The sequence below is a fragment of the Pipistrellus kuhlii genome, unplaced genomic scaffold, assembly GCF_014108245.1.
Source record: "Pipistrellus kuhlii isolate mPipKuh1 unplaced genomic scaffold, mPipKuh1.p scaffold_m20_p_8, whole genome shotgun sequence".
NCBI lineage: Eukaryota > Metazoa > Chordata > Mammalia > Chiroptera > Vespertilionidae > Pipistrellus > Pipistrellus kuhlii.
This window is the reverse complement of record NW_023425584.1, coordinates 44890564-44917052: the sequence shown is the minus strand read 5'-3', so window position 1 is coordinate 44917052 and position 26489 is coordinate 44890564. Positions and strand designations below refer to the sequence as shown.

General features: G+C 35.8%; 1 protein-coding gene across 6 annotated transcripts in view; it reads right to left on the bottom strand.

Annotated features, from left to right (window-relative positions):
* IL15 (interleukin 15) overlaps positions 1-26489 on the bottom strand; it is a 64925-nt gene that overhangs the window by 19049 nt on the left and 19387 nt on the right. For 3 of the 6 annotated variants that reach the window (XM_036423491.2, XM_036423495.2, XM_045576510.1), the window contains exon 3: positions 24066-24187. The exons of 2 other annotated variants lie outside the window; for them this stretch is intronic. In XM_036423491.2, coding sequence (XP_036279384.1) covers positions 24066-24131 — 66 coding nt within the window. In that variant the 5' untranslated portion in view covers positions 24132-24187. Of the gene's footprint in view, positions 1-23050; positions 23145-24065; positions 24188-26489 lie in introns of those variants that run through there. One more of the 6 variants, XM_045576512.1, reaches the window with a different exon arrangement.

Below are 26489 nucleotides of genomic sequence, written 5' to 3'. Positions count from 1 at the left end.
TCCATGACGCTCCGGATGTGAATACAATATGTCAGGGTCACTGTGGCCCAGGCTCTCAGCCACTTTTCCCTCAACTCTCACAACAAGAAATTCTCACAAGGGTGGCGATGGGGAGTCAAGAGGAAGCAGTGAAAACCATGTGCTACTCTGAGATCGTGCCAAGTGAAACCCCAAAGATGGCCTTCTCCCAGACTTCCCTCCAAACAAGAACTGCCTGAGGGTGAAGCCCTGAGGAGGTTAGATGTGTTAATTCGGGTAATGCGTTATAAAGAAAGATAAAAATACTTCCTAAACCCTCAATAATAATAAACTTCCAATTTACTTTGGTAGAGAAAAGAATAACATTTCTTTCCATTTTCTCTACAGAAAATATTAAAAATCATTATCACATAAAACAGGAAGTATGAGTGCATGCAGACAAAAATTTGTAAGAAATAAAGTATATAAAGATGAATCTGGATGTTTATTAACCATGATGGTAATATTTTGGAATGTTTTGGCATTTTTCAATGTTTTTGTTTCTGTAATTTATGATTTCTTCTCCCATTTTAAATAAAGCCATAAAAATGTTCTAGTTGGCAAATTTTGTATTCACCTTTAATACTCTCTTAAAAAGGATGAGGCACTATACAAGCTTGAGGTTCCCACAAACCTGGATTCTCCTCACTCATGGCATTCTCCCAAGCACTTAATTAATTTTAATCAGGAAAAATTATTCCACTTTACAGATGAAGAAGTTGAGGGCAGGGAGTTTAAGAAACTGACCCATAGTAACTCACAGAGGACAAGGCAGTGTGGAGACTTGAACCTGCCGTCTGTGCTATACTGAAGTAAGCAATTTACAGATTATAACTTAGTTTCTCAAACATCTCCCATCTTGAACAACTCGCTTCTCAACCTGACAACTCTTTCATGCTGATATATGTATCATCAGTCACACACTGTTCTGTGACAAAGCAGAGAATGCATGGATATGAGTCAGTTTACCACTGTTAAAATCTAAGGATGTTGTACTGTGAATATTTTGGGGTTGTTTTTTTTTTTTGCTTTTATCACTGCCTATAATTATTTTTACATTTTCATTTTTACTGTACATTTCCTTTCCTTTTTGTTACATTTTCATTTACATTTAGTGTACTTTTTGTTTTTAAAGTGTTTCTAGATTAAACAGTACAATAGACATGTACTGTATATGAGAAAGGTTACAATGGAATCATTTGGGGGTCAGTAACAGATTAATTCAATTTACATTATTTCTAATGGGAATAAATGAGTCAGTTTTGGAACAGCCTCCTAGAACTAATTAAGGTCGAGAAACGAGGTCCCATTGTATTTCATTTGTCATCAATCATTTATTAAGCTCCCTTTTGGTTAAATGTGTTAAGTGCTGGATAATATTGAATGGATTTGAGATTGTTCCTACCCCCACAAAGCATACAGATAATGAAGATACCCAAAATGCTACAATGGAAAGCATAATAAAAATATAAAGGTATTAAAAATGCTATGAATCAATAAAGGAGACTAAAGAATTAAACTTTCTGATCTGCCAAGTGAAAGAGTGTGAGCAATGACAAACATTTGTTAAGTTTCCTTTCATTCATGGAACATTGGGGAGCTAATGCTATAATATTCTGCAATTTTAACTCAAGATAGTGGATATGTTTGGGACAATACATTTTAAAAGTTTCATTTCAGGAATAATGAACAGATGTTTTCTGAATCCCCATGATGTGGCCGGCATTTTGATAGGCATGTCATAATCTATTATAATCAAAGAAAAAACAAATTTTACAACTGGGAAGAATAACGGAAATTCTATAGTTTATCTTCTTTTCCCACAAGGATGCTGAAGACAAACAATACATGCCATATATTCCAAGAGTTATTTTTTCAGAAAGCCTTTCCTTAAATGACCATAGTCAGGTACCATTTTACCTTTTTCCAAACTGTTCTTCTGTGGCTCTTGTTCTTTAGCTGGGTCACTAAGATCATGAGCTTTTTAACCTTTTTTTTTTTTTTTTAAATGATCAATGGCACCTTTTTCTTTTTAAATCCTCACCCAAGATTATGTTTCAATTGGTTAATTGAGAGAGAGAGAGAGAGAGAGAGAGAGAGAGAGAGAGAGAGAGAAATCAGTTCATTGCCTCTGTACCCTTCCTGATAGGAAATCAAATGAGAAACATTTTGGTGCACAGGATGATGCTCCAACCATCCCCGAGCCACCCAGCTAAGGCTCAGTGACACTTTTAACATCTAAAAGCTATTCACCATCTCCTCATAAAAATGCATATAAGTGCATATCAAAAAAATTTACATTAAAATCATCTGGAGCTAAAACATTCATTCCTCTAATGTCTCAGGTTAAGGGTCTTTCTTCTAGATCGTTGGTTCCATAAAATAAATTTGTAATGCATGTCAGTAATAAACATACATAAAATACATGTATTTGTGTAGCAACTATAGTGCCTAACACTGCAATAAACTTGAGAGAAGCTTAATAAATGTCTTATTTGAATTAGCCCCAAATTAAGTTGTAGCCAATAGGAGACAGAGAATCAGCTTCCTAACTCCCTGCCTAGTCATGTTTTACACTATCATAATCTCTCCTTATAAAAACAAACAAACAACCCATAATCATTGCCATAATGAGATCACTTTTACAGAGGCGGGAAAATAAACATTAAAATACAATCTCAGTATAATTACTTGGATATGACTCTACCTGCAATAAAACTCATGTTTAGGAAAGGATAACCTGTACCAAAGAAGGTACTCAATAAATATTTGTGGAGTGTTTGAATGCATGAATAAATGAATAATAGATAAGAATGAATAAATGCTGCTGCAAACAGAAGGCTTTGGATGGGGTGGCAATTGAGGTTAATACTAAAGACTGAATAAAATTTGAATCCAAAGTAGGAGCATATTCCAGCCAATACAGATCCAGCATAAATAATACCATCTGAGAGTAAGAAAACCCGAGGCACCACTGACTGGAAAGTATTGAAAGAAAATGCACTTGAAGAGGCATTTGGATTGCATGTGACGTTCAATCAGGCTAAGGAATCTGATTTAATTTTCTGGGCAATGGAATACAATTTTAGATTCTTAGTGATGTCACCTAACAAATGTACTTGACAACAGTTAATAATTAAATATGTAACCAAAGAGGAAAAAATCACAAATCATTTTTTAACTTCAGTTAGTATAAACACTCAGACCAGCTGTTTACTTATTTAAAAAAAAACTATGACCCTAACCCATAAAATGAGCTTACTTTCATAACTTAATTTATGATTCCTAGTCATCAACATTCATCCTTTTATGGGAAAGGAAAGACTGCTAATTCTTCAAGAGTGAGAATTTACAATTGATTGCATGATGAGCCCATGCCTTAATTATTAGCTGGATAGGTTCAGGATTGGATCACAATTGGTTGAGATCCTACATGAAATTTCCCAGCCTCCCCATCACATATGCCTGATAGGAACGTCCATCTGTATTGTGACTGTTACTTCCTTTGCTGTATTTAAAAAATAAATAAATAAATAAATTGCTTTTTCAAATATCCATATTGTTTCTGCATTTTGACCTGCCTATTAAAGCTGGATAATATTCAATCTCTGTACAAATCCATTCACAGTAAGTTTGAATTATAGCCCCCTAAAGAACTCAAACTATAGGTAAGAGTGAAAAGTGAGAAATGTCCGCTCCCTCCGTAAATCTGGACCACCTTCTCTGGACCAGCCTAAAGCTTTATTCTTCCCTTTCAGCATTATCATCTTCTCTACCTTCAAACAAATATTATACTAATAATTAATGTAAAAGTAAACTTCAAATGTTGTCTTAATATAAAGACAAGATAAAGTGAGCCAAAAGCTATTAATAATTTGTTCCATATTCCCAGTTAGTAGAACAACCCATAGCAGATAGCAAGTCCAGATTGTTTCTATGACACCACAATGTCTCTCTCCTTTCCCTAACTGTTCAGGGAACTTTCCAATGTTGACTTTCCAGTATATGTACGTGTGCCTGTGTGTGTGTTTGTGCACGCGTGTGTGAGTCTGAACACACATATGCACATTTGCTACTGCAGGGAATGAGAGAAAAACATCTCTGCTCTTATAGAGCTTATATATTTTTAAATGTGACTATAGATTACGTGTATGGGTTATGAACATGCAGAGGTAAACTAGCACTAACTATCTGATTAAATTTCTAGCTAGTATTTTATACTTTAAGTAGTTTTGGTCAAAAGTTTGATAAGGAAAAATCTGTAACTACTAGTAGATATGATTAATTTTGTTTGTAGAATTTAATTATCACTGTTTTTCAAGGTTAGACTCAGCAATGAAAATTCAGTTAGTCATCACTGAGTAAAGTCTTTCTAGTGTTCACTTTTTTTTTTTTAACAGGTATGAATCTAGGTTTAAGTAGATGGAGATATAAATGAGGAGAACAAAGCTCGGTATTATTGTATTGATCATATACATGGGAAGATAATAGTTAAACTTGTCTTGATTAACTCTGAACAAATATTCAGGAAATCCTTCAGTTCTGAAGGAGAAAAGGTAGACTAAAAGAACAAAGTCTTATACTGACAATCTATAGCCCAGTACACCCATTCAAATGTTCTATCGAATGTTGACTGTTAACTGAAAAATTTGAACTGGCTAGCAAAATCACTTCTTAGCAGAAATTACTTCAACACAAGCTATATGTTTATGAATTAAATTGAAATCCACAGCCTGCCAGATGCAGAAAGAAAAGAATGATTATTGGCCTCAGAAACAAAAAAATGGGTTGCTTAAGGCCTGGGATTTATGTATAACCAAAGAGGATGAGCTTTCTGCACTAACCCCTTATATAAAGCCAGTTCTGTGGGTTATTACCTGAAAAGAAAGAAAGCCCAACCTTGGGGTAAAGGCCATGCAGAGTAATTAGCTTTTGGGGGGATACATTTTATTTTTTCAGTTTCCAGTAGAAAGATATAAAACATAAATTAAAGGGGAATAAACATATGTTAAGAATCCTCTTATAACTCTTTGATTTCCTGGGACACCCATTATCAAGCTAAGAACTGAATATTTACATCAAATAGACACCATTAACAGAAAAGAAGATGAAAGAAAATTCTTGCCCGAGGCCAGATGGCTTCATAGGGGAGTTTTAGCAAACATTCAAGGAAGAACTAAAACCTATCCTCCTCAGACTATTCCAAAAAATTCAAGAGAAAGGAACATTGCCAAGTTCATTTTATGAAGCCTAATAACAAAACCAGATAAAGATAACACAATTAAAGAGAATTACAGACCAATATCCCTCATGAACATAGATGCCAAAATCCTCTACAAAACTCTAGCAAATCAGATTCAGCAATACATCAGAAAGATCATACACCATGACCAAGTAGGATTTATTTCAGGGATTCGAGGATGGTACAGTATCCTCAAATCAATAAACGTGATACATCACGTAAACAAATTGAGAGATAAAAATCACATAGTCATATCAATTGACACAGAAAAAGCATTTGACTAGATCCAACATCCTTTCTTGATAAAAACCCTCAGCAAGGTGGGAATAGAAGGATCATACTTCAACATAATAAAAGCCATTTATGACAAATCCACAGCCAACATCATACTCAATGGGCAGAAACTAAAACCATTTCCCCTAAGAACATGAACAAGACAGGGATGCCCACTCTCACAACTCCTGTTCAACATAGTACTGGAAATACTAGCCACTGTGATCAGACAAAAAGAAATAAAAGGCATCCAAATTGGAAAAGAAGTAAAACTGTCCTTATTCATAGATGACATGATACTGTACATAGAAAACCCTAAAGACTCCATTAAAAATTTATTAGAGTTATGCTGAAACTGGTTTGGTTAGTGGATAGAGTGTTGGCCTGCAGACTGAAAGGTCCCGGGTTCGATTCCGGTCAAGGGCATGTACCTTGGTTTCGGGCACATCCCCAGTAGGGGGTGTACAAGAAGCAGCTGATCAATGATTCTCTCTCATAGTTGTTTCTAACTCTCTATCCTCTCTGTAAAAAATCAATAAAATATATTTTTAAAAAATTATTAGATTTAATAAATGAATTCAGCAATGTAGTAGGATACAAAATTAAGCCTCAGAAATCTATGGCATTTCTATATACGACTAATGAACTTAAAGAAAGAGAGACTAAAAAAGCATTTACCATTGTACCAAATAAATAAATAAATAATAAGGTACCTAAAAATAAACTCATCTATAGGTAAAAGACCTATATGCAAAAAACTACACCAGGACACTGAAAAAAGAGATAGAGGAAGAAATAAACTGATGGAAAAACATACCATGTTTATGGATTGGTAGAATAAACAATATCAAAATGTCCATTCTACCCAAAGCAATCTATAGACTCAATGCACTCCCCATTAAAATACCAATGGCATATTTCACACACCTAGAATGAACTTTCCAAAAATTTATCTGGAATAAAAAAAGACCTTCAATAGCTGCAGGAATCCTGAGAAAGATCAAAGTAGGTGGGATTTCAATACCAGATATTAAGCTGTATTACAAAGCCACTGTTCTCAAAACAGCTTGGTACTGGCATGAGAATAGTCATATAGATCAATGGAATAGAATAGAGAATCCAGAAATCAACCCAAACCACTATGCCCAATTAATATTTGACAAACAAGGCATGAACATACAATGGAGTCAAGACAGTCTCTTCAATAAATGATGTTGGAAAAATTGGACAGATACATGCAAAAAAAAAAAAAAAAAGAAAGAAAGAAAGAAAAGAAAGAAAAGAAACTAGACCATCAATTTACACCCTACACAAAAATAAACTCAAAATAGATAAAGGACTTAAACATAAGATGGGAGACTATAAAAATACCAGAATAATTCACAGGCAGCAAAATCTCAGACATATGTTGAAGCAATTTCTCACTGATACTGCTCCAAGGGCAATGGAAACTAAAAAGAAAATAAACAAATGGGACTACATTAAAATAAAAAGCTTTTGCACAGCAAAAGGAACCATAAACAAAACAAGAAAGCCCACTGCATGGGAGAACATATTTGCCAATGTTATCACTGATAAGGGTTTAATCCCAACATTTACAGGGCACTCATACAACTTAACAAAAGGAAGATAAACAACCCAATCAAAAAATGGGCAATGGACCTAATATATACTTTTCAAAAGAAGACAGAAGGAAGGCCAAAAGACATATGAAAATATGCTCAAAGTCACTAACCATCTGAAAGATGCAAATCAAAACAACAATGTTGTACCATCTCACACCTGTCAGAATGTCTATCATCAACAAATGACAAGTGCTGGCAAGGATGCAGAGAATAGAGAACCCTGGTGTACTGCTGGTGGGAATGCAGACTGGTGCAGCCACTGTGAAAAACAGTATGGAGTTTCCTCAAAAAGAAAAATTAAAAATGAAACTCCCATTTGACCCAGTAATCCCACTTCTAGGAATATATTCCAAGAAACTAGAAACACCAGTCAGAAAGATATATGCACCCCTATGTTCATAGCAGCACAATTCACCATAGCTAAGATTTGGAAAGAACCTAAGTGCCCATCAACAAATGAGTGAATTTAAAAACTATGGTACAGCTAAACAATGGAATACTATGCTGAGGTAAAAAAAAAAAAAAAAAAAAAAAAAAAAAAAAAAAAAAAAAAAAAAAAAAAAAAAAAAAAAAAAAAAAAAAAAGGAATTCTTATCATTTGCAACAGCATGGATGGAACTGGAGAGCATTATGCAAAGTGAAATAAATCAGTCAGAGAAAGATAAATATCAAATGATCTTACTCACTTATGGAATAAAATGAACAACATAAACTAATGAACAAAAACAGATCCAGAAACAGAGAAGCATCGATCAGACCATCAAACCTCAGAGAGAAGGTAGGGGAGGGTGGGGGTAAGGGGGAGAGATTAACCAAAGGACTTGTGTGCATGCATATAAGCCTAACAAATGGACACAGACACCAGGGGGGTGAGGAGGTAATTGGGGGGATAAGGACACATATGTAATACCTTAATCAATAAAGAAATTTAAAAAATAAAAACAAGAACTGGATGATAGGGGGAAAAAAGAAATATTTTATTTTTCCACCTATAATATATTATTTTTTAAACAATACTATATAGTAAACGCCTAACATGCTAAAAAATGAAAATTACTTTCCCACTTAGAGCATTTCAACATCTGGACTACTGTGGCCATTAAGACACAAAGCAACAGCCTGTCCACACTGGTGCACACTCTACCTTGTCAGTGTCTACCCTGGATGCTGAGCAACCTGTTTCCAGGGAAAGCAAAATTCTGATTTCTATTCCCTTCTTTTCACTCAGGCTAATTAAACATGCAAGTCCTGAGGCAAGGAAGGAAAGAAATCATGTTTCACACAGTGCATCTCATAGAAGAGTTCAAAGTAATAATCAAAAGGTGTTCTAGGGGGGCCTCGCCAAGTGGCTCAGTTGGCTGGAGCCATTGTCCCTTGCCCCAAAGGTGGCAGGTTCAATTCCCAGTCAGGATACATTCCTAGGTTACAGTTTCATCCCCAATTAGGGTGCATATGGGAGGCAGTGCTAAGGCTGACCAGGAGCCCCTGAATGATGGATGCACAGATTATTCTGACACAGTTCCACTGTGGGGGAGAGGGCTGAGGGACTGCCCTGCTGAAGAAGCCAGGTAGAATTTTTATCCTTAGATAAAATCAGTAGGGTGAGTAATCTTGAGGGGGGGGGGGGGAACACACGTGTGTTTACATTTTTCTCTAGGCAAGGGTATCCAGGGATTAAGCATAAGGATTCCAGTAAATACCTGGGGATCTACACATGCACAGACTTGTTTGGAAAAGTCAAGGAATGATTAGGGGAGCTGCCTTCAACACTCCCTAAATCTCCCCTAAGCTGATATTTTGATAAACAGGGCAGGTGGCCTTCCACACACTTGCCTTTTCTCAGAATGTCCCCTTACAACTTTCCAACTAAGTCTCTTATGCTCCCCAACAAGGCAGCCAATCAATAGATCTCTCTCTCTCTCAAACAACAACAACAACAACAACAAAATCAATAGAAACATATCTTTGGATGGAGATTTAAAAAAAAATGTTTTTGGGAAAAAAAGAAAACAGTGTATAATACTGGAAGACAGACACTCAGTATCTGCTTAACTATATACGACAGAACATTAATCAGTCACAAAATTACAGGAACGTATAGGTGTGTACCAACTGAACTGAATATCTTAAGTTGCCAACCAGTAGAGATAAAATCAGGGTAATATGGCTACAAAATGTAAGTGCAAAATGCAAGTGGAAACAAAGAAGTTTTAATAAGGAAGAATTGGCATTACAGTATACTCATTTCAGATTATATATATATATATATATATATATATATATATATATATATATATATATATAATTTGCCCCAAATGTTCAATTAATACTCATTGAGGACTCCCTGACAGGAGAGGTGAATGACTGAACATAAATGGTATATAGTATTGGCAATGCAAATAGCCAAGGAAGATGCCCACAAAGTATGGTTGTAATGTACAGCAGGGATGGGTCATACAAGGCTATTGAGTCCCTAAAGAAAAGTTGGTGGGAGTGATGTCTTGTAGGCAGAAAGTGGTAAGATGAAGAATGCAGCCAAAAGACACACTGGGCAAACAGCTCAGAGTTAAAACTAATGCTCCACTTCCAACCTTTTAATAGCACAGAGGGCGGCAACTCATAAAAACTATTTCCGATCAAGTTTTATGGGAGTTTATCACCAAGACATGAAGTTATCGCCATGAAAGGAGCTTTGCAACAAAACTTTCCATCAAGTGTTCCAAAGAAACAGAGCCATCTGATAAACCTCTGATATTCAAACAACAAAATGATAAGAACAACCCACGGTAACACAATATTCATTCAATGGTATGAAGCACATAAAACACGGCAATAGTTCAGTTCTAGACATGGTATTGGTGGTGTTAGGCTCCCTGCTTCTAACACTCCTAGTCACACTCTCCCCCCAGCCACAATAAAATATTGCTATCCAGCCTGGAAATCAACATATCAGCTTCCAAATCACACGGCCTAGGTAGTTTTCCTATGAGAATCCTACAGCTTTATGAAACCATGTACTGACAGAATGGCAATGTTAAGAGAAAATAAAACCAAAAGAAAAACAGATAAACATCTGTTTCCCTTTGCATGAAGGCATCATTGCAAACATATAGTAGAAGAGGTTCTTGCATAGTGAAAATTCTTTTTGTTCTTTATATACTGAACGGCATCATGAATAGTTTTGTTCTGTTCTGGTTGCTATTTTCCCAACTTTATTACCAGAAAAATCATTCCCCATGTGCATGCTGCCCATAATATCCTCCCTTCCAGGGAGAGGAGTTATAGCTCAGACCCCATTTCTAAATTAACTGTTCATTTAATTTTCTTTAGCACTTTATAACATCATATGGATGCTTTGGCTTGTCACAACTGGGCCATCAATTTCAAAGAGAACTCATCAGAATGACAACACCAGTGTCTCATACAACCTATTTCACAAAGAAAGAAAGAAAAGAAAAGAAAAAAAAAAACTTTGCTAAACACCCTGTCCACGGTCAACCCTCATGATGTCTGTGTGTAAGTGTTTTGGTAATTTACCCTAGACAACAGTAATAGTAATGCCTCATTAAAGTAAGAACAATCATGCATAAATTGTGACCAAAGAATATTCAAATACTGTGAAAGGTATTTCTGGTGAAAAAAAAGGAAAAAGAAATGGAAAACTTATTTATTTGAGAAGAGCAGAGTGTATAAAATACTGGAACCCAAGAAGAAGTTTTACTTTGTAAAAATAGAAAAACAATCCCATAGTTGATTAAGTATGGTAAGTCCCAGCACATTCCAATCAATTTTACTATAATATTCACACAAACAATATAAATGTTTTTTATGTGTCTTTATGAGACCCAACAAACAAATTTCAAAGCAGTGGAGCTGCAATAAATTAAATACTTCCAAAGACCTGGACACTGACCAAAGTGTCATTTCAAAAAACATGTGTTGAAAAGAATAGAATCTTACAATTGCTCATTTGGAGACAATGAGCTTCAGAGATGAGTAGTGACTTGTCCCAAATGACTTAGCGGTTGAGTAACCCAGGACTGGCTTTTGTTTCACACACAATCTACACTGTTCCTAATACTACTGAGCTGGTTAGGGTTTGTGAGGTTGCCTAACCTTGTGAACCATGGGGAAAAGAAAATTCCTATCCTTATTTTAAGGAAGAAAAAAAGAAGATTCAAAAGCTGCCAACAAAAAAAAAATCAATGGTTCTTTCAAAAACAAAATTATACACTCGATAGCTGAAGAAATATATACCATATATGTGCTTGAGTTGTTTAAAACCAACAAAATGACATTTAGCTGTTTTTTAGTCCCTGCATGCACTATATCAAATATTATGCTTCCTACAAGTCCATGTGATCTCTAGTTAATGGCAACTTTATATGATCAAAAATAGGATTTCTCTTGATTGACTTTATAAGCTTTAGCATGTCCCTTCATACATTGCTATAGGAATTAAAGTCAACTATCTGAAAAGCAATTAAGTAAGGAGAAAAACTAAGATTTTTAGTTGACCAATTTTTAAAAATGTATTCATAAAATAAGCAGAGGGGAGAGACAGGGTGCAAAGTACAAATCAAAGTCTGAAATGAAAGAGGGCAAACTGAACTGACAAAAGTACAATTCATAGAAATGTGTATGCACAATAAAATCTAATTTGTGTGATTCTTGTCAATTACTATTTTAAGTAATAGGGTGTGGATCTCATATTTTACAGGACCAGTGTGCATGTAAAGCTTGCATTGGAACTCTTTAAGGCAACGTTTTTAATAGCACTCTGTGTTACCAACACCGTCTGGCTCCATAGCAGTAAGGCTGGTTTCCATAACGAATGCCTGTGGATAAAACAGGCTCCCTGATGCCTATGGTACAGGGACAAGCTCTGTAGTTCAACCAACCTAGGCTTGACCTCCAACCTGTCGATTACTGTTTTGTGTAATAGGGTGTGGCAAGCAAAATTACATACCCCACCCCCAAATCCCATCCTAACTGTGCACATGGTATCATCCCTGGTTGTGCTATGTTATATGGCAGAGTGGGAAGGTTATTGGGGTCGGGAGGGAGGAAGGAGTGGTTAATTTAATCACGTGAACCCTTAAAAGCAGAGAACATTTTTTCCTGGGTGGTGGCAGGAAAGGAACCTAAAGAGACCTGAAATCATGAAAAAGACTACACATGCCTTGGCTTGTCTGAAGAGTGGGGGAGCCATGTAAGTGGGAACACTGGTGGCTTCTGGGAGTGGTGAGTGCCCCCTGCTGACAGGCTGCAAGGAAACAGGGACCTCACTCCTGCAACCAAAGGAACTGAATTCTGCCAATAACCTGGGTAAGCATGGCGGTGAGTTCCAGCCAGAGCCTCCAGCTACGAGCCCAGATTGGCAGATACCTTATCACCTTGTCAGACCCTGGGAAGAATACCCAGTAGAGCATGTCTGAACTTTGGTTCTGAAGAACTGCCATATAATTAATGGGTGTGATCTGAAGTCACTAAGTTTGTGATGATTTATTAAAGTGGATAGAAAACAAATACATTTAGTTAACTTCAAGAGCTTCTGAAAAACAGAGATGGTATGAATCATAAATTGTTGTAAGGAGATAAAAATAATTCATGTATGCAATGTGTCCACCACAGTATTTAGCATGCAGTAGTAATTCAAGAGGCAATTACTGTGCCTTTAAATTATATCAGAAAATTAAAATTGAGGATTAAATACTTTATTTTATGAAACTTAGAGATTTCTGACACATTTGATAAGTCAACCTTTCTGGGAATATCCTGCAAAACTGCTGATATTACTACTGCCTTGGTTCACCTATATGCCTTGAAGAGACTTACAGGTTTGTAAAATTAAAATAAGCTTTCATATAAGATATCACAATAAATTATCCAGATGATTCCACAAAGCACATATGAAAATAAGTCTCATTAATTTGTATTACCATTCTAAACATGCTACACCAGTTGAGCATAAAACAACACAACAATAACAAAAATTAAATATCCTTTAAAAGTGTTAGTATCCGCCGAAACCTGTTTGTCTCAGCAGTAGAGCATCGGTCTGTGGACTGAAAAGTCCCAGGTTCAATTCCGGTCAAGGGCATGTACATTGGTTGTGGGCACATCCCCGGTAGGAGGTGTGCAAGAGGCAGCTGGTTGATGTTTCTCTCTCATCAATGTTTCTGGCTCTCTATCCCTCTCCCTTCCTCTCTGTAAGAAAAATCAATAAAATATATATTTTTTAAAGTGCTAGTATCCTAATAAGTAAACAAAGGTCCTAAATGCTCTTGGTTGTGGGTCTCTATTACCATAAAGGATAGCTGAAAAATTACTTGAAAACTGCACATATTTAATACCAACTTTAGCAAAACCCTCTAAATTTAGCCCCAAAGAGGAAAGATCCAGTTCCTTATGAATGTTCAATTTGCTTACATTGTTTGACTGTCCAAATAATGCATTGGTGTGTAAGTGCAAATGTAGGTTGATAGAAAAGGGCAGATTATTCATTATGTTGGAATATTAGAAAGAGGATAAAGAACTAGAGCATTTGTCTTGAGAGAAGATAAACTACTATATAATATAATTACAATAAAAAGAGTGAATCTCAGAGACCATTATTAGGAGGACAGCAGAAATTTTTATATACATGAGATAAATAGACCAAAGTTAGGGAAAGGTGATAAACTGCAGAATGTGAGTTGAAATATGTTGTGAGATGATTATAAACATGCTATCTCTTATGTATGTCACAGGAGGCAGATGTGACCGAAAAGCTCTATAAGAGCTCTATAAGAACAGTGGGACCTTGATGTTAGTACCATTCCAGAGGTCCCAAGGAAGCTGTAGAAAAGCTATAGGAAGCAGAAAGATATCATCAAAGCAGGAAGTATGGTGATGAGGTAAGGTAAAATTGAGGTTTCTGATCTGGGTGACATAATCCCCATAGGAATGTGCTAAGGGAACGGCCCAAAATACAGTCAATCAAATCATATTACCTCCTTGATCTTAGTCAGCAACCACTTTAATGAGAGACCATTTGAATATTGATCTGAATGTCTGATCTGTTGCACACAGGGAAAACATAGTTCATTGTGTGTTTTCTCTTCCTCAGTACCAAACAGCTATGGATCCTGATCCAGAAAAGGGGGCTTTTATTGTATTAGTAATTGGATAAAGAATACACAAAGGTAAAAACAAATTTTATTTCAGTCTACTCCAAATTAATTTGTTCAACAAATATCAGTTGCCCTCTGAAATGCTCTAAGTGCTGTGCTTTGAAGTGAAACTACCATGTGATCAAGGCCAATGTCATGCCTGTCCTCACTGAGCTGAGTGTATCTGTCTTCTTCACAGTCCAGTGAGGAAGACAGATACACTCATAGCATTCTATACTAACAAAAGGGTAATATGCTAATTAGACCAGACATTCATCTGGATGTGACAGGGGCCAAGGCAGAGGCAGTTAGGGGTGACTAGGCCAGCAGGGAAAGGCAGTTAGGGGTGACCAGACCAATAGGGGAGGGCAGTTAGGGGTGAGCAGGTCAGCAGGGGAGGGCAGTTAATGGCAATCATGCAAGCAGGGGAGCAGTTAGGGGCATTTGGCAGGCAGACAAAGTGGTTAGGGGTTATCAGGCAGGCAGGTAGGCAAGCAGATAGGAGCTAACAGTCCCAGATTGTGAGAGGGATGTTTGACTGCAGAATTGGGTCTAAACTGACAGTCAGACATCCCCTGAGGGGTCCTGGATTGGAGAGGGTGCAGGCCAGGCTAAGGGACCCCCCCCCCTCAACTCACAAATTTCATGCACCAGGCCTCTAGTTATATAATAGTGGACATGTTCTAGGGCACATGTGTCAAACACAAGGCCCGCGGGCCAAATCCGTCCCGCCAGGCCTTGCAATGTGGCCCGCACTGCGCTGTCATCACTGCACTCCGCTGCGTTTCCATCACAATGACAGTTTATGACTGTTCAGTAAACCATTCAGCCCGCGATTTAGGCTGGATTTTAGATTTTGGCCCCTTCTCTGATTGAGTTTGACACCCCTATTCTAGGGGGATTCTATAAAAACATGCATAGAGATGACATTTTCAGGAGGAAATAACAAGGAAGCTGGGACCTACAGGGCAAGCAGATATTCCTGAAAAGAGAAGGGGTAGATATGTTCTAAGTTGAGAGGCTGTGTAGCTAAAGGCTAGAATATTAGGAACTGCATTGTATTTTCAAGAAAATCAAAGCCATTCCCTATAGCTAGAGACTACAATCAACATATATAATGGTCTACAGCAGAATTATTTTTACTTTGTTGTCACTGCTCCATGTATTTAAAAAAGAAAAACAAAACAAAAAACAGGCAATACCAAACCATAAGTGGTTAGGAGTTTTCCCTGTTATAATGTATTAAGTCTCCTGTTCAATCTCAATCCTGTGAGTATTTGTCAATGGAAAATTCTTGATACTCACAAATGTTTGAAATCCCTTATTTTGAGCAACATATAAAAGTTTGTGTTTCTGTTTTCTCATACACACCCTTAAGATTTCGTGGTACAGTATATAAATGATAAAGTCACTGAGATTATAAATCAGAGATGGATTAATGACACAAAATAATATTTTGTTGTGAGGTCATGTGAAAAGAAAGGAGACTAATTAGTAAGAAATGGCATTGAAAATACTAGATTGAATCAAAAAAGAAAACAAAGTCACTTCTCATCCCAACAGCTATGCTCTCTGAGACTCCATTAAGCACTGAGATGAAAAGAAAACAAGATTAAAATATAATCTTAGTGTCAGGAAGAAATAAAAGTGACAGGTATTAAGAAACCACTTATTTCTTATTGTTAAGCCACAGAAACAGTGTAATGATCAATAATGAGATTTTAACCCTCTCAAACTGGTAGATTTTCTCATATATACAGACAGACCCTTGATGCAACACAGGGGTTAGAAGCTGTTGCCATCTTTCTTTAATTATAAGCAACTACAGATTTAAAAATGGCTCTGAACCAGATAGAAGGCCTTCAACTATACCTTATTTCACATCATTAGTTGCTAGTAATTATTATTAAAATACAAAAAATATATAACAGCCATTCTATATAGAAAAAATTATCACTTTGCCATATTCTATTGATATTATGTCTTCAAAAATATAGAAGATAATTTTTACTATTAATAATAATAAAAGAATAACTGCTAACCATTATCAAATACTACTTATCAGCCACTGTTCTGAGCTACTTCCACATTTTCCCCCTTACAAACACTGTATAACAAAGGTTCTGCCAGTATCATCACTTTAAAGATGAGAAATCTGAGGACTAAAGAAATTATAGGACTTGCCCAAACTTACACAGCAAGTAAGTGGCTGCCTCACAGCAGGAACCAGGGAGCCCAGCTTGCACTCATGTTTCTACCACTCGACTGCGCTCCTCAGAAATTAAAGCAAAGTCACCTTCTGCTTGGAAAATCCCTACCACCCCACTTTCCAGAGGCCCCTCCCTGGAAAATGAAACTTGGTCTATAGGATTTCTTACAGAGGTGAGAAGACAGTTTGCCCTGAGGATTAAAAAGATGTCATAAGCAGATGTTTCAGCCAGGAGAGTGGGAAGGCTAAGAGAAACAGAGGTAGAAGGAGACACGTTTGTGATAAATCCTCCAAGCAAGGGTTGATACTCTTCTCAGGAGCAGGTTGAGAGTGTATTTGATGGCAGGCTTAGTGTTGCCTCCTACATCCCCATCCCACCTGAGATCATGGATAAATACCAACAGGACAATGGGAAGCAACAATCAAGAGGTAGCAAATTGTGACTGAAAAACAAAGCTGAGAATTAGTTAAGTGGAGAGGACTGAGTTAACACACCCAAGCTTCCTCTTTGGAAGGAATCCAGAAGTTTCTGTCAAAGTCCATATAGAAGATGGCTGAAGAGAGAGCCAGAGGCTTGCATGGGTGAGGTGAGGTGAGGAGGTGATGGAAAGAAAGCTGAACCCAATACAGATACCTTAACAGCATGACCTGGTAAGGTAGATGGAGGATCTATAGCATCTTTCAAAAGACCCTCCATTCTAAAGAATATCACTTAACAAGGATGTTCCAGCATATGTGGCACTAAATGTTACCTCTATCACAAAATCAATTTACAATAAAATCAACAATTTTTAATAAAATTATAAAACAATGTAACCACAATTATAAAATGTGCATTAATAAAAAGTAGTCACATATCCTGTATACTTTTTTAGTCCACAAATTTCATTTCTATAAAGTGAACTTTACTAACAGTAGCACTAGACAGAACTTAAAGTCCCCTAAAAAATGTTAACAATATCAGGTTAGGGTTCTACAGAATATTTAGATAACCTATTGTATCTTAAAATTGAGGATTAAGTAAATAACTTTACTAATGGTAGATGGTCACAGTGGGGTTCATGGTTTTATGTGTAAGTGACTAACCCTCATACTCTATTCACAATTTTCTAAATATTATGTAGAGACAAAATATGCACACCACACTCGGGGGCATTGCGTTGAGTGGGTGAGTTGGGCACAGTGGGACAGGTGCTTGTGGCTGCAGAGAGCAGATTGGTGATTGCCAGAGGCAGGGGGTAGGGCAAAGAGGTGGGTGAGGGGGTCAAAAGGTAAAGATAAAATAAATAAAAACAAATAAAAAAATATCACAGGACCAATGCACAAAAAGTCTTTATTTTTTTATATTACATACCTTCCTAACAAGTTTAGTTAGCTGGTTTCTTAACTCATAATAAGTTACTAACTAAAATAATGGCTAGCCCTACAGCATGCTAGGGCCTGGCAATATGTACCCACCAGGGCCCAAAGCAGTTAATGAAGTGTGATTCTCCCATATCACAACTTTCATCCATCCTCAATCACAGTGACGTTGCATTTCAAACTTTGTACTTGAGGTCAATGGTTAATTAGGAGCACTCCATAGAAAATAAACTTTAAGCCAGCCTTTCTGGACAGCAAGTATTATCTAAGTCAAAGGCTATCGATCTCTCTTGAGCCACGTCAATGACGCACAGGTTTTTTTTTAAGATATATTTGTTCCAATAAAACTTTATTTATAAAAAACACATTGTAGACCAGATTTGGTACATGAGCTCTAGTTTTCTGAATTTCACTTTAAGAAGGTCAAAAGGCATTCTTCTTATCATTCACATTTTGAGATTTCCCAATGAACTGTATTGATTGTTGTTCTTCCCCCCCCCCCCCCCCCCCCATTGATTATGCTGGAATATCTGGTGAATCTTTCAATCCTGAGACTCATGTCTTTTAGATCTCATAAATTCCATAGTGCTATTAAAAATATATGTTCTGCCTCCATTTTCTGGGAGTCCCATTAGTTATTCAATATCTGTTGAATGTCTCAGATTTCTTCACAGTAGTTTTTGGGCCTGTTAACTTCAATGATATGTCACTTCAAGCATTTTATTCTGTCTCCTGCTGATTATTCTCAACCTATCATATTCTTTCTTGAATCTGAGTCCAAACCACATACAATTTCACTTGGACTACTTCCTAATGCCTTCTTCACTATCCAAGAACCCCTCCTCGCAAGGTTGTTCTTTTTGGACTAGAGATCCTGGTAAAACATAGATTGTATCATGTCTCTCCCCTGCTTACAATCCTCTAGAAGTTTTTTGTTGACCTTAGGATTCAGTCCAAAATAATACCTGGAATAACCTTTAAAGCAATACATGTTCTAGTTCCTGTCTACTTCTCCAAACTCATTACACTCCTCCACCTTTATCTGTTCCCTGGCCTTTCAAAACCAAAAATAAACAAAACAAACAAAAATATGTGATAAAATATACACTGCCACGTGACAAAAAATAAACACATCTCACATTATCTCACATTATAACTAAAAAATCAGAAGGGTTTCAAAAATTAGTATTTGATTTAACTCCACCCTACCTCCCTATAAGTGAATAAATAGAGTTCGAAAGAGCAGAAAACAAACATGTTTCTTAATCTTGCTGACTGGACAAAGCAAACCCATTTTTTAAAGGTAAGTGACATATCGAGAAGGAAGAAAACAGGGTGTGAATTGAACCATAGGTGCTCCAACACAGCGTAGAGAAATATATGCTTTCATAAGGTAAGTCACTGTTTTCTGATTCATGTCAGACTTGCTGTGTTCACATTCTTTCATTTTAAATTGTTCTATAAAAAATGTGCCATCATCTGAATAGATGATAAAGTTATTGCTTATTAAGTGCCTACTGCAATCAAAAGGCCACGTATAACAGGTTAAAGGCTTAGCTCATGTGCTGTTTATAGAACCTCATTGCTGTGTCCATCTGACAAATGATAAAACTGAGAGCAATGCTACTAATTGGCAGATAGGGTTTCAAATTCTAATGAGCCAATCTCCAAACACCGTACCAACTGTGCCCTAAACTCATTTGACAAAAGTCAGCACCTGTTCTTTTAAAAAAAACAATAATAAATTCTTAATCAAAAGAATAGAATAATAATTTCTTAAGATAATAAAAATTTCTTTTAATCTAATACCAACTTCAAGCTTACTAGCAAATCACAATAGATATTCCTATTGTATTCAGGAATCAGAATAAGATATCCTGATGATATTATTTGGCATTTTTCTGGAATTTCTGACTAACACAAATAATGGCAAAAAATAGAAATTATACTTATAATTATTCAAAATAATAAAACCACTTTTGGTATATTCTTCTACAATTATTTAATTAACAAAGCTAAGCAAATTACATGAGGCATCTAAGAACTAAAATAGCAAGTTCTATGGGATGGTTTAGAACAAAATAAATTTAAGATTAAATAACTAAAATATTTTATATTCATCATTCTGTATCTTAGTAATATGTAGAAAAATTATTTAGTCCATATTAAAGACAAAATTATATCATTCTTAGGAATGAATACAAGGAATATAGTGAATTTACATAAAAGTCAATAAAAATCAGACAATTAAATAATTTGAGAAGTGTACTTTATTCCTGGATGGGAACACTATATACTATAGAGCTATTATTTTTTCCAAAATATCTCAGAAGAAATAAAATTGGAAGTGAACTTGCCATAAAAGTGGATATAGAAAGTTAAATTGACACTATGATCTTAAAGTTGATGTGGAAAAATCCACTGGCAAAAATAATTTTGAGATAGAGAAGTAATAAATAGGAACTAGACCTAGTAGATGTTAAAATTTACCACAAATAAAAATAAATATGTCACTTAAGTATGAATAGATAACTTAATGAAACACTGAATCATGACACTGCAGGTAAGGGAACATTTTTAACAAAGATTCTGAGAAGCCATTGGTTAGCTATTTAGGAGAAGAAGAATATTCTCATCTCACATCATATGACAAATTCCAGCTTTAAAAAAAAGGCATTCTAGCCCTGCCAGGTTGCTCAGTGATTAGGGCATCAGCCCTCAGTCTTGACCAGTTTCGATTCCTGGTTAAGGACCCTCTAGCAGGGGGAGATATCAACCAAAGGACTTAAATGCATCTCTATACGCATAACCCATGGACACAGACACCAGGGGCGGTGAGGGCATGAGCAGGTGGTGAGGGGGTATGGAGTATGGTGAGGGGTTGTTAAGGATACATATGTAATACCTTAATCAATAAAAAAAAAGAACCCTCCAGCTGGAGGCAACTAATCCATGTGTCTCTCTTATGTTGATTTTTTTTCTCTCTCTCTCCCTCTCCATCCTCCCTTTTATTCTCTCTCTCTCTCTCTCTCTCTCTCTCTCTCTCTCTCTCTCTCTCTCTCTCTCTCTAAAAAAAGAAAGAAAAAAAGAAAGAAAGAAAGAAAGAAGAGAGAGAGAGAGAGAGAGAGAGAGAGAGAAAGACAGACACACACACAGAGAGAGAGAGAGAGAGAGAGAGAGAGAGAGAGAGAGTCAATGGAAAAAATATCCTCAGGTGAGGATTAAAAAAGAAAAAGATATTATAAGTATCTCATCCTGGAGAGGCTTTAAAACAATATTTGAAATACTTAAGAAAATAAGATTGATAGATTTGACAAAATGAAAATCACCAAGTCCCTTAAGTTAATGTATAGTTAACAAAATGATAAGATAAACAGATTTTTAAAAAGTAAAATAAGTATGTTAAAATTTACTGGTTGCTTATTTATTAATACTAGGAAATTATAAAATTATAAAATTTTGTTTACAAAAATGAAAACATCTCTAAATGTAGGAAATTGAAGAGATAATTTCAAAAGCTGAAAATATGAGTAACAAATGAAAACTTAAAGAAATTCTATGTCTACAATAATCAAGAATACAAAATAAAATGAGATGCAATTCCTTGCTTTACACATTTACCAAAAAAAAAAAAAAAAAAAAAATTTGTGCCCTAATCAATTTGGCTCAGTGGATAGGCATCGGCCTGTGAACTGAAAGGTCAAGGGCATGTACCTTGGTTGTGGGCACATCCCCAGTGGGAGGTGTTCAGGAGGCAGCTGATCCTATGTTTCTAACTATCTCTCCCTTCCTCTCTGTAAAAAAAATCAATAAAAATATATTTTTAAAAAATACATTTCATAATATTTTTTCTATAAAGGTAATTTATTCACATGGTTGAAAAACAAAACAATATGAGAGGTATTCATTTAGAAATCGTGCTCTGATTCCTGTCCCTATGCACCCTATTTTCCCTCCACCTTCTTGTCTTTATTCAGACAACCATTTTATTAGTTCCTGTGGGTTCTTAAAAATGCCCTTATGAAATGCAAGCAAACTTAGAAGTATATACTTATATTCCCATAGTTTGTAAATAAATTTTTTTAAAAAATAGTATTTTATAGGAGGTTAAATATTGTTATAAGTTGAAATGGAATTTGTGTTTCTTTTAAGGCAAACTATCCCTTCATAATCTTTGCCCATTGTTCTATTGCTTTGAATTTCCCCACACCCCCACAATTTAACATGTTAGCGAGAAAATGCTTGGTTATTTGAGAGGCAGGTATTTTTTCTTAGCTTATCATTCTCCTTTAGAATTTCCTCAGAGTAGCTGAGGTTTTTTGTTTTGTTTTGATTTGTTTTGTTTTTGCCAACCAAAGATTTTTTTTTTAAGTGTCAGATTTATCTTTTTTCTCTTTTAGATGTTGAAATTAAAACATTTTTGCTTCTTTTCAGTTTTCTAAGTATTTAGTCATCCACAAATAACAGTTTTACTTTCACCTTTCTAAGTGTTATCCTCATTCCTTTCTCCTACCTGGCTTGGCTGACTAATAACTCAGGCAGAACATCACTAATGGTGAGAACTATGCTCCCTTAATTTATTTGTACTTATAGCAGAAACAGCAGAAAGTTTGCTGCATTTTGACATTATTTATAAGGCTGTGTCCAGGCTCAGATGTTTGTATATATGTATGTTATTGCATAAATAGTCTGTCAGTTTGTCATGGTCATAATATGTTTAACTCTTACTTTATTGAGTCATCTTTTATTTTTTTTTAACATCCAGAATGACTTGAATTTTGTCAATGACTATTCAATATCTATAAAGATTAACATATGCTTTTTATCCCTTAGATCAATGAATATGATTAATTACTCTAATAGAAATCATAGTATTTCATCCCTAGAATCAACCCTAGTTTATCCTGATATATTACTTCTTTAATGATTGCTGAGTCCTCAATGGTATAAAATGTATTTATCCCTAAGGCTGTCAGTACATTTCTTGAGTTTGGGGAATTCTTAATTAAAATTCTTGGAAATAGAGCAGTTTCAGGGAAGAATATGAAGTTAGAGGCTAAGTTTTACTTTCTAGGTAATTATAGGAAAAAAGCATGTTCTTCCTACTTTTTCTTTCAGTTTACTTATGTTCTGATGCCAGAAATGATTGCTCAAGACAGGAATTTACTTTTTCCTCCTAAGATTCTTGTAAAGCATTTCAGTTTTCATAAACCCTTTATTTCATATTTTTTTTCACTGATGTATACACATGCTCCAGGATTTTTTTTCTGAAGGAGCTAAAATTACTGAAAGTAAAAATAAAATAAATGTGTGTGTTCACTTTATCAAGAAAGAGTCAGTTTCTTGGGTTTCCATGTCTGTAACTTTATTTTGTTTAGCTCTTGAGGCTGAATTTCAATTTACATTATTCCAAAATATTTTTTAAAAGTTCCAATATGCCATTCAAAAAACCTAATCTACATTATGCTCTACTTTCTTGACAGTGGTAAAAAAAAAAAAAAACAAAAAAAAAAAAAAAAAAAACAGAAATTGAGTAATAATGAAGTATGTCCATTATTTAATTTTAAGCTCTCCAGTTCCTTTCAAATTAACCTAAATAATAACAGAAAATGAGATATAGAATGCCTTCATCTTACGTGCCAAGGCTGGACAGACTATGACCCACAGGCCAAACCTGTCACCTGTTTTATAAATAAGGTTTTGTTGAAAGAAAGCCACGCCCATCCTGTCTACAACTGCCAAACAATAAGGTCCAGTTGGGCAGTTATGACTAAGATCATTTGGCTTACAAAGCCTACCATATTTACCACCTGGCTCTCTTCAGAAAAAATATATATTGCCTACCTCTGATATATGCAATATTCTATGTCCTCAGAAAATGCCTTAACTATTCTATGACAAATGGCACTTTCCTTTTCAGCCAAGATGATCATTTAAAAATTTCTGAGTATTTACAGGTGCCCAAAAAATGTATGCACACATCAACAGCTGATAGCTCAATTTTGAAAATGAAATATATTTTAATAAACACTACCTTTATAAATATTAAAAGTGCTTATATGCATTTTTTAGGACACCCTATATATAACTTCACCTGGTTTGCCACATCTTCATTATCATTCATTATATACTTACATTAAAACATCAATATTGCCTGATATAATTCTTAAAATCTTACTTACATGACTTCCTGTTGGCTGGCTATATGCTAACATGGACTTCTCTGCGTCCTGTGACATTACAAGCATGGCACATGATAGGACACTGCTTCAAAGAACAAGATGGCAGGATGAAGAAATGAATTCTGTAGAAGTCAAGGAGAGATGATTTAAATTATGTATTGAACAATTCTCCCATTCTCGCATTTAGTTACCTCCACACAGATCAGGCTAGAAAAAAGACAGGAAGACTCACATGGAGAGAGCTTCAGAAGTCAATAGGAATTTGGGGGAATTAATTTTTCCTAAAACCTTCAGACTTCCCCATAACTTAACTCAAATCCATGTTGACTATTTCATTTGGAAAACAAATAATCATACATTATTTAAAAGAAACTATATTTCATACAGTTCTCTAGTAAAATGTTTTGTTTTGTTTTTAATTTTCTCACAAAAAATAACAACCCACAAAGCAAATGTGATGTCAAATGTGTTTGTGGACTTAATGTCATTACTGACCATCTCTAAGGAAGATGTTGAAAATAAGTTGCCAACATTTATTCTAAGAGTGAAGTGACAAAGTCTCCCTGCAGACACTCAGTAGTAAAATACATCATGTTTTCAAGGAATATGTCATTTTTAAGGAATTTAAATATACCAACAGATTATACCATTAGGAAACCATAGAGTAGTATATTTCCTACTTAAAAGGTAGTGTAACTTAATTACAGCATTTAAAAGAGTTAAGCATTATAATTCCTATTTTATAAAATAAATCAAGAAACACTTTACCCAAAGTTTAGAATAGTTCATGATATAAAGAATATCTATGTTAATAATAAAATTGTATGTATGATCTTATTTTGGACTGTTACTGATATAGTTAAAGGTTAATATAATTTTAAGTTCAAAAGTTTAGACTTTCAATATATATGTTTGCCTACTGGTACTTTCCTGTGTTACTTACTCAAAAGCATTTACTCAAAACTGTATATAAGAACCTATAGTAGATGCTCTTATAACTGGTTTTAATACTTAAGGAACTCACCAACCCGTGTGGGGAAGAAAACTTCAAACAACTAAATAAAGCTGCTAGTGTTCCAATAGAGGAGTGAAGAAAGCCCCATGTAAAAATAGAGTGAGGCAATTAATTCTATAGAGATGAGGAAGATAAGGAATTTGGAAAGAATTCAGTGAGCAGATAGCCTTGAAGTAGTGTTTCTTGCAGAGGCTCAGAATTCAAGAGGGTGGATGAGGAATGATATTTTAATTGCATTTTTCCTGCAACTGATGACTGAAATCCACTGTTGGGAATAAAGAAGTATTAGGGTCTACAGTCTAAAGGAGTTTCATAGCTATGTCAGATACCTGCTCCAGGACTAACTCAGAGGTAGGCAAACCCTTAATATGTCTATGACTTAGAAACCACAACTCCACTTCAAGACCCCAACCCCAGTCCATATACAGGGGACTAAAATGCCAGTCAGGGAAAGACAAAAATTGAAATCATATGCTGAGGGCAGGATGAAAATTGCCATGTGGATATACATAGAGAGATTCTGTTTCCGGCTGAATTTATGTCTCCCCCAAATTCTCACATTGAAACCCTACCCTCCAATGTCACGGTATTCTGAGATGGGGCTTTTGGGAGGTAATCAGGTTAAGTGAATGCATAAAGGTGGGGCCCTCATAATAAAATTAGTGCCTTTATAAAAGGAGACACTAGAGAGCTTGCTTCCTCACTCCTCCCCAACATGTGATGACATAGTGAGAAGGCAGCCATCTGCAATCCAGGAAGAGAGTCCTCATCAGAGAACTGAATCAGCCAGCATCTTGATCTTGGACTTCCCAGCCTCCAGAAGTCCAGGTATGGTATTTTATGGTAGCCAGAGATGATTAATACAGACTGGCATTTTATCCTGTGGCCTGGATATCATATCAGCTAATGGTATTATTGATTTGCTCTTAAACTTTCCTGGCAAAAGAAAATAATAATGGAGAGAAGTATCAGATTTTGTTCCCATTGTTTGATCCAGCAAAGCTGTGATCAAGCCTGGCCTCCAATGGGACTCAGATAATCAGAACTATTGATCTGTACCACCAGGGGAGGTTAAGCCTGATCACCCACAGAAGGCCAGTGTGGTTTCTAAGGCATAGACATATTAAGGGTTTGCCTACCTCTGAGTTAGTCCTGGAGCAGGAATCTGACATAGCTATGAAACTCCTTTAGACTGTAGACCCTAATACTTCCACACTATATGTAGAACTCACACACATATCCTATAAGAGAGCCCAACTTTAGAACCTTCTCATACAGAAGGTATCAAAGATTAGTTACTTTTAACCGGGGGGGGGGGGGGGGGGGGGAAACAGAAGATGGCCTAGTGAAGCAGGAGACATCTGGATCTTTGACCAAGATGGACCTATGCCACCCTCTCAGTCTCTAAC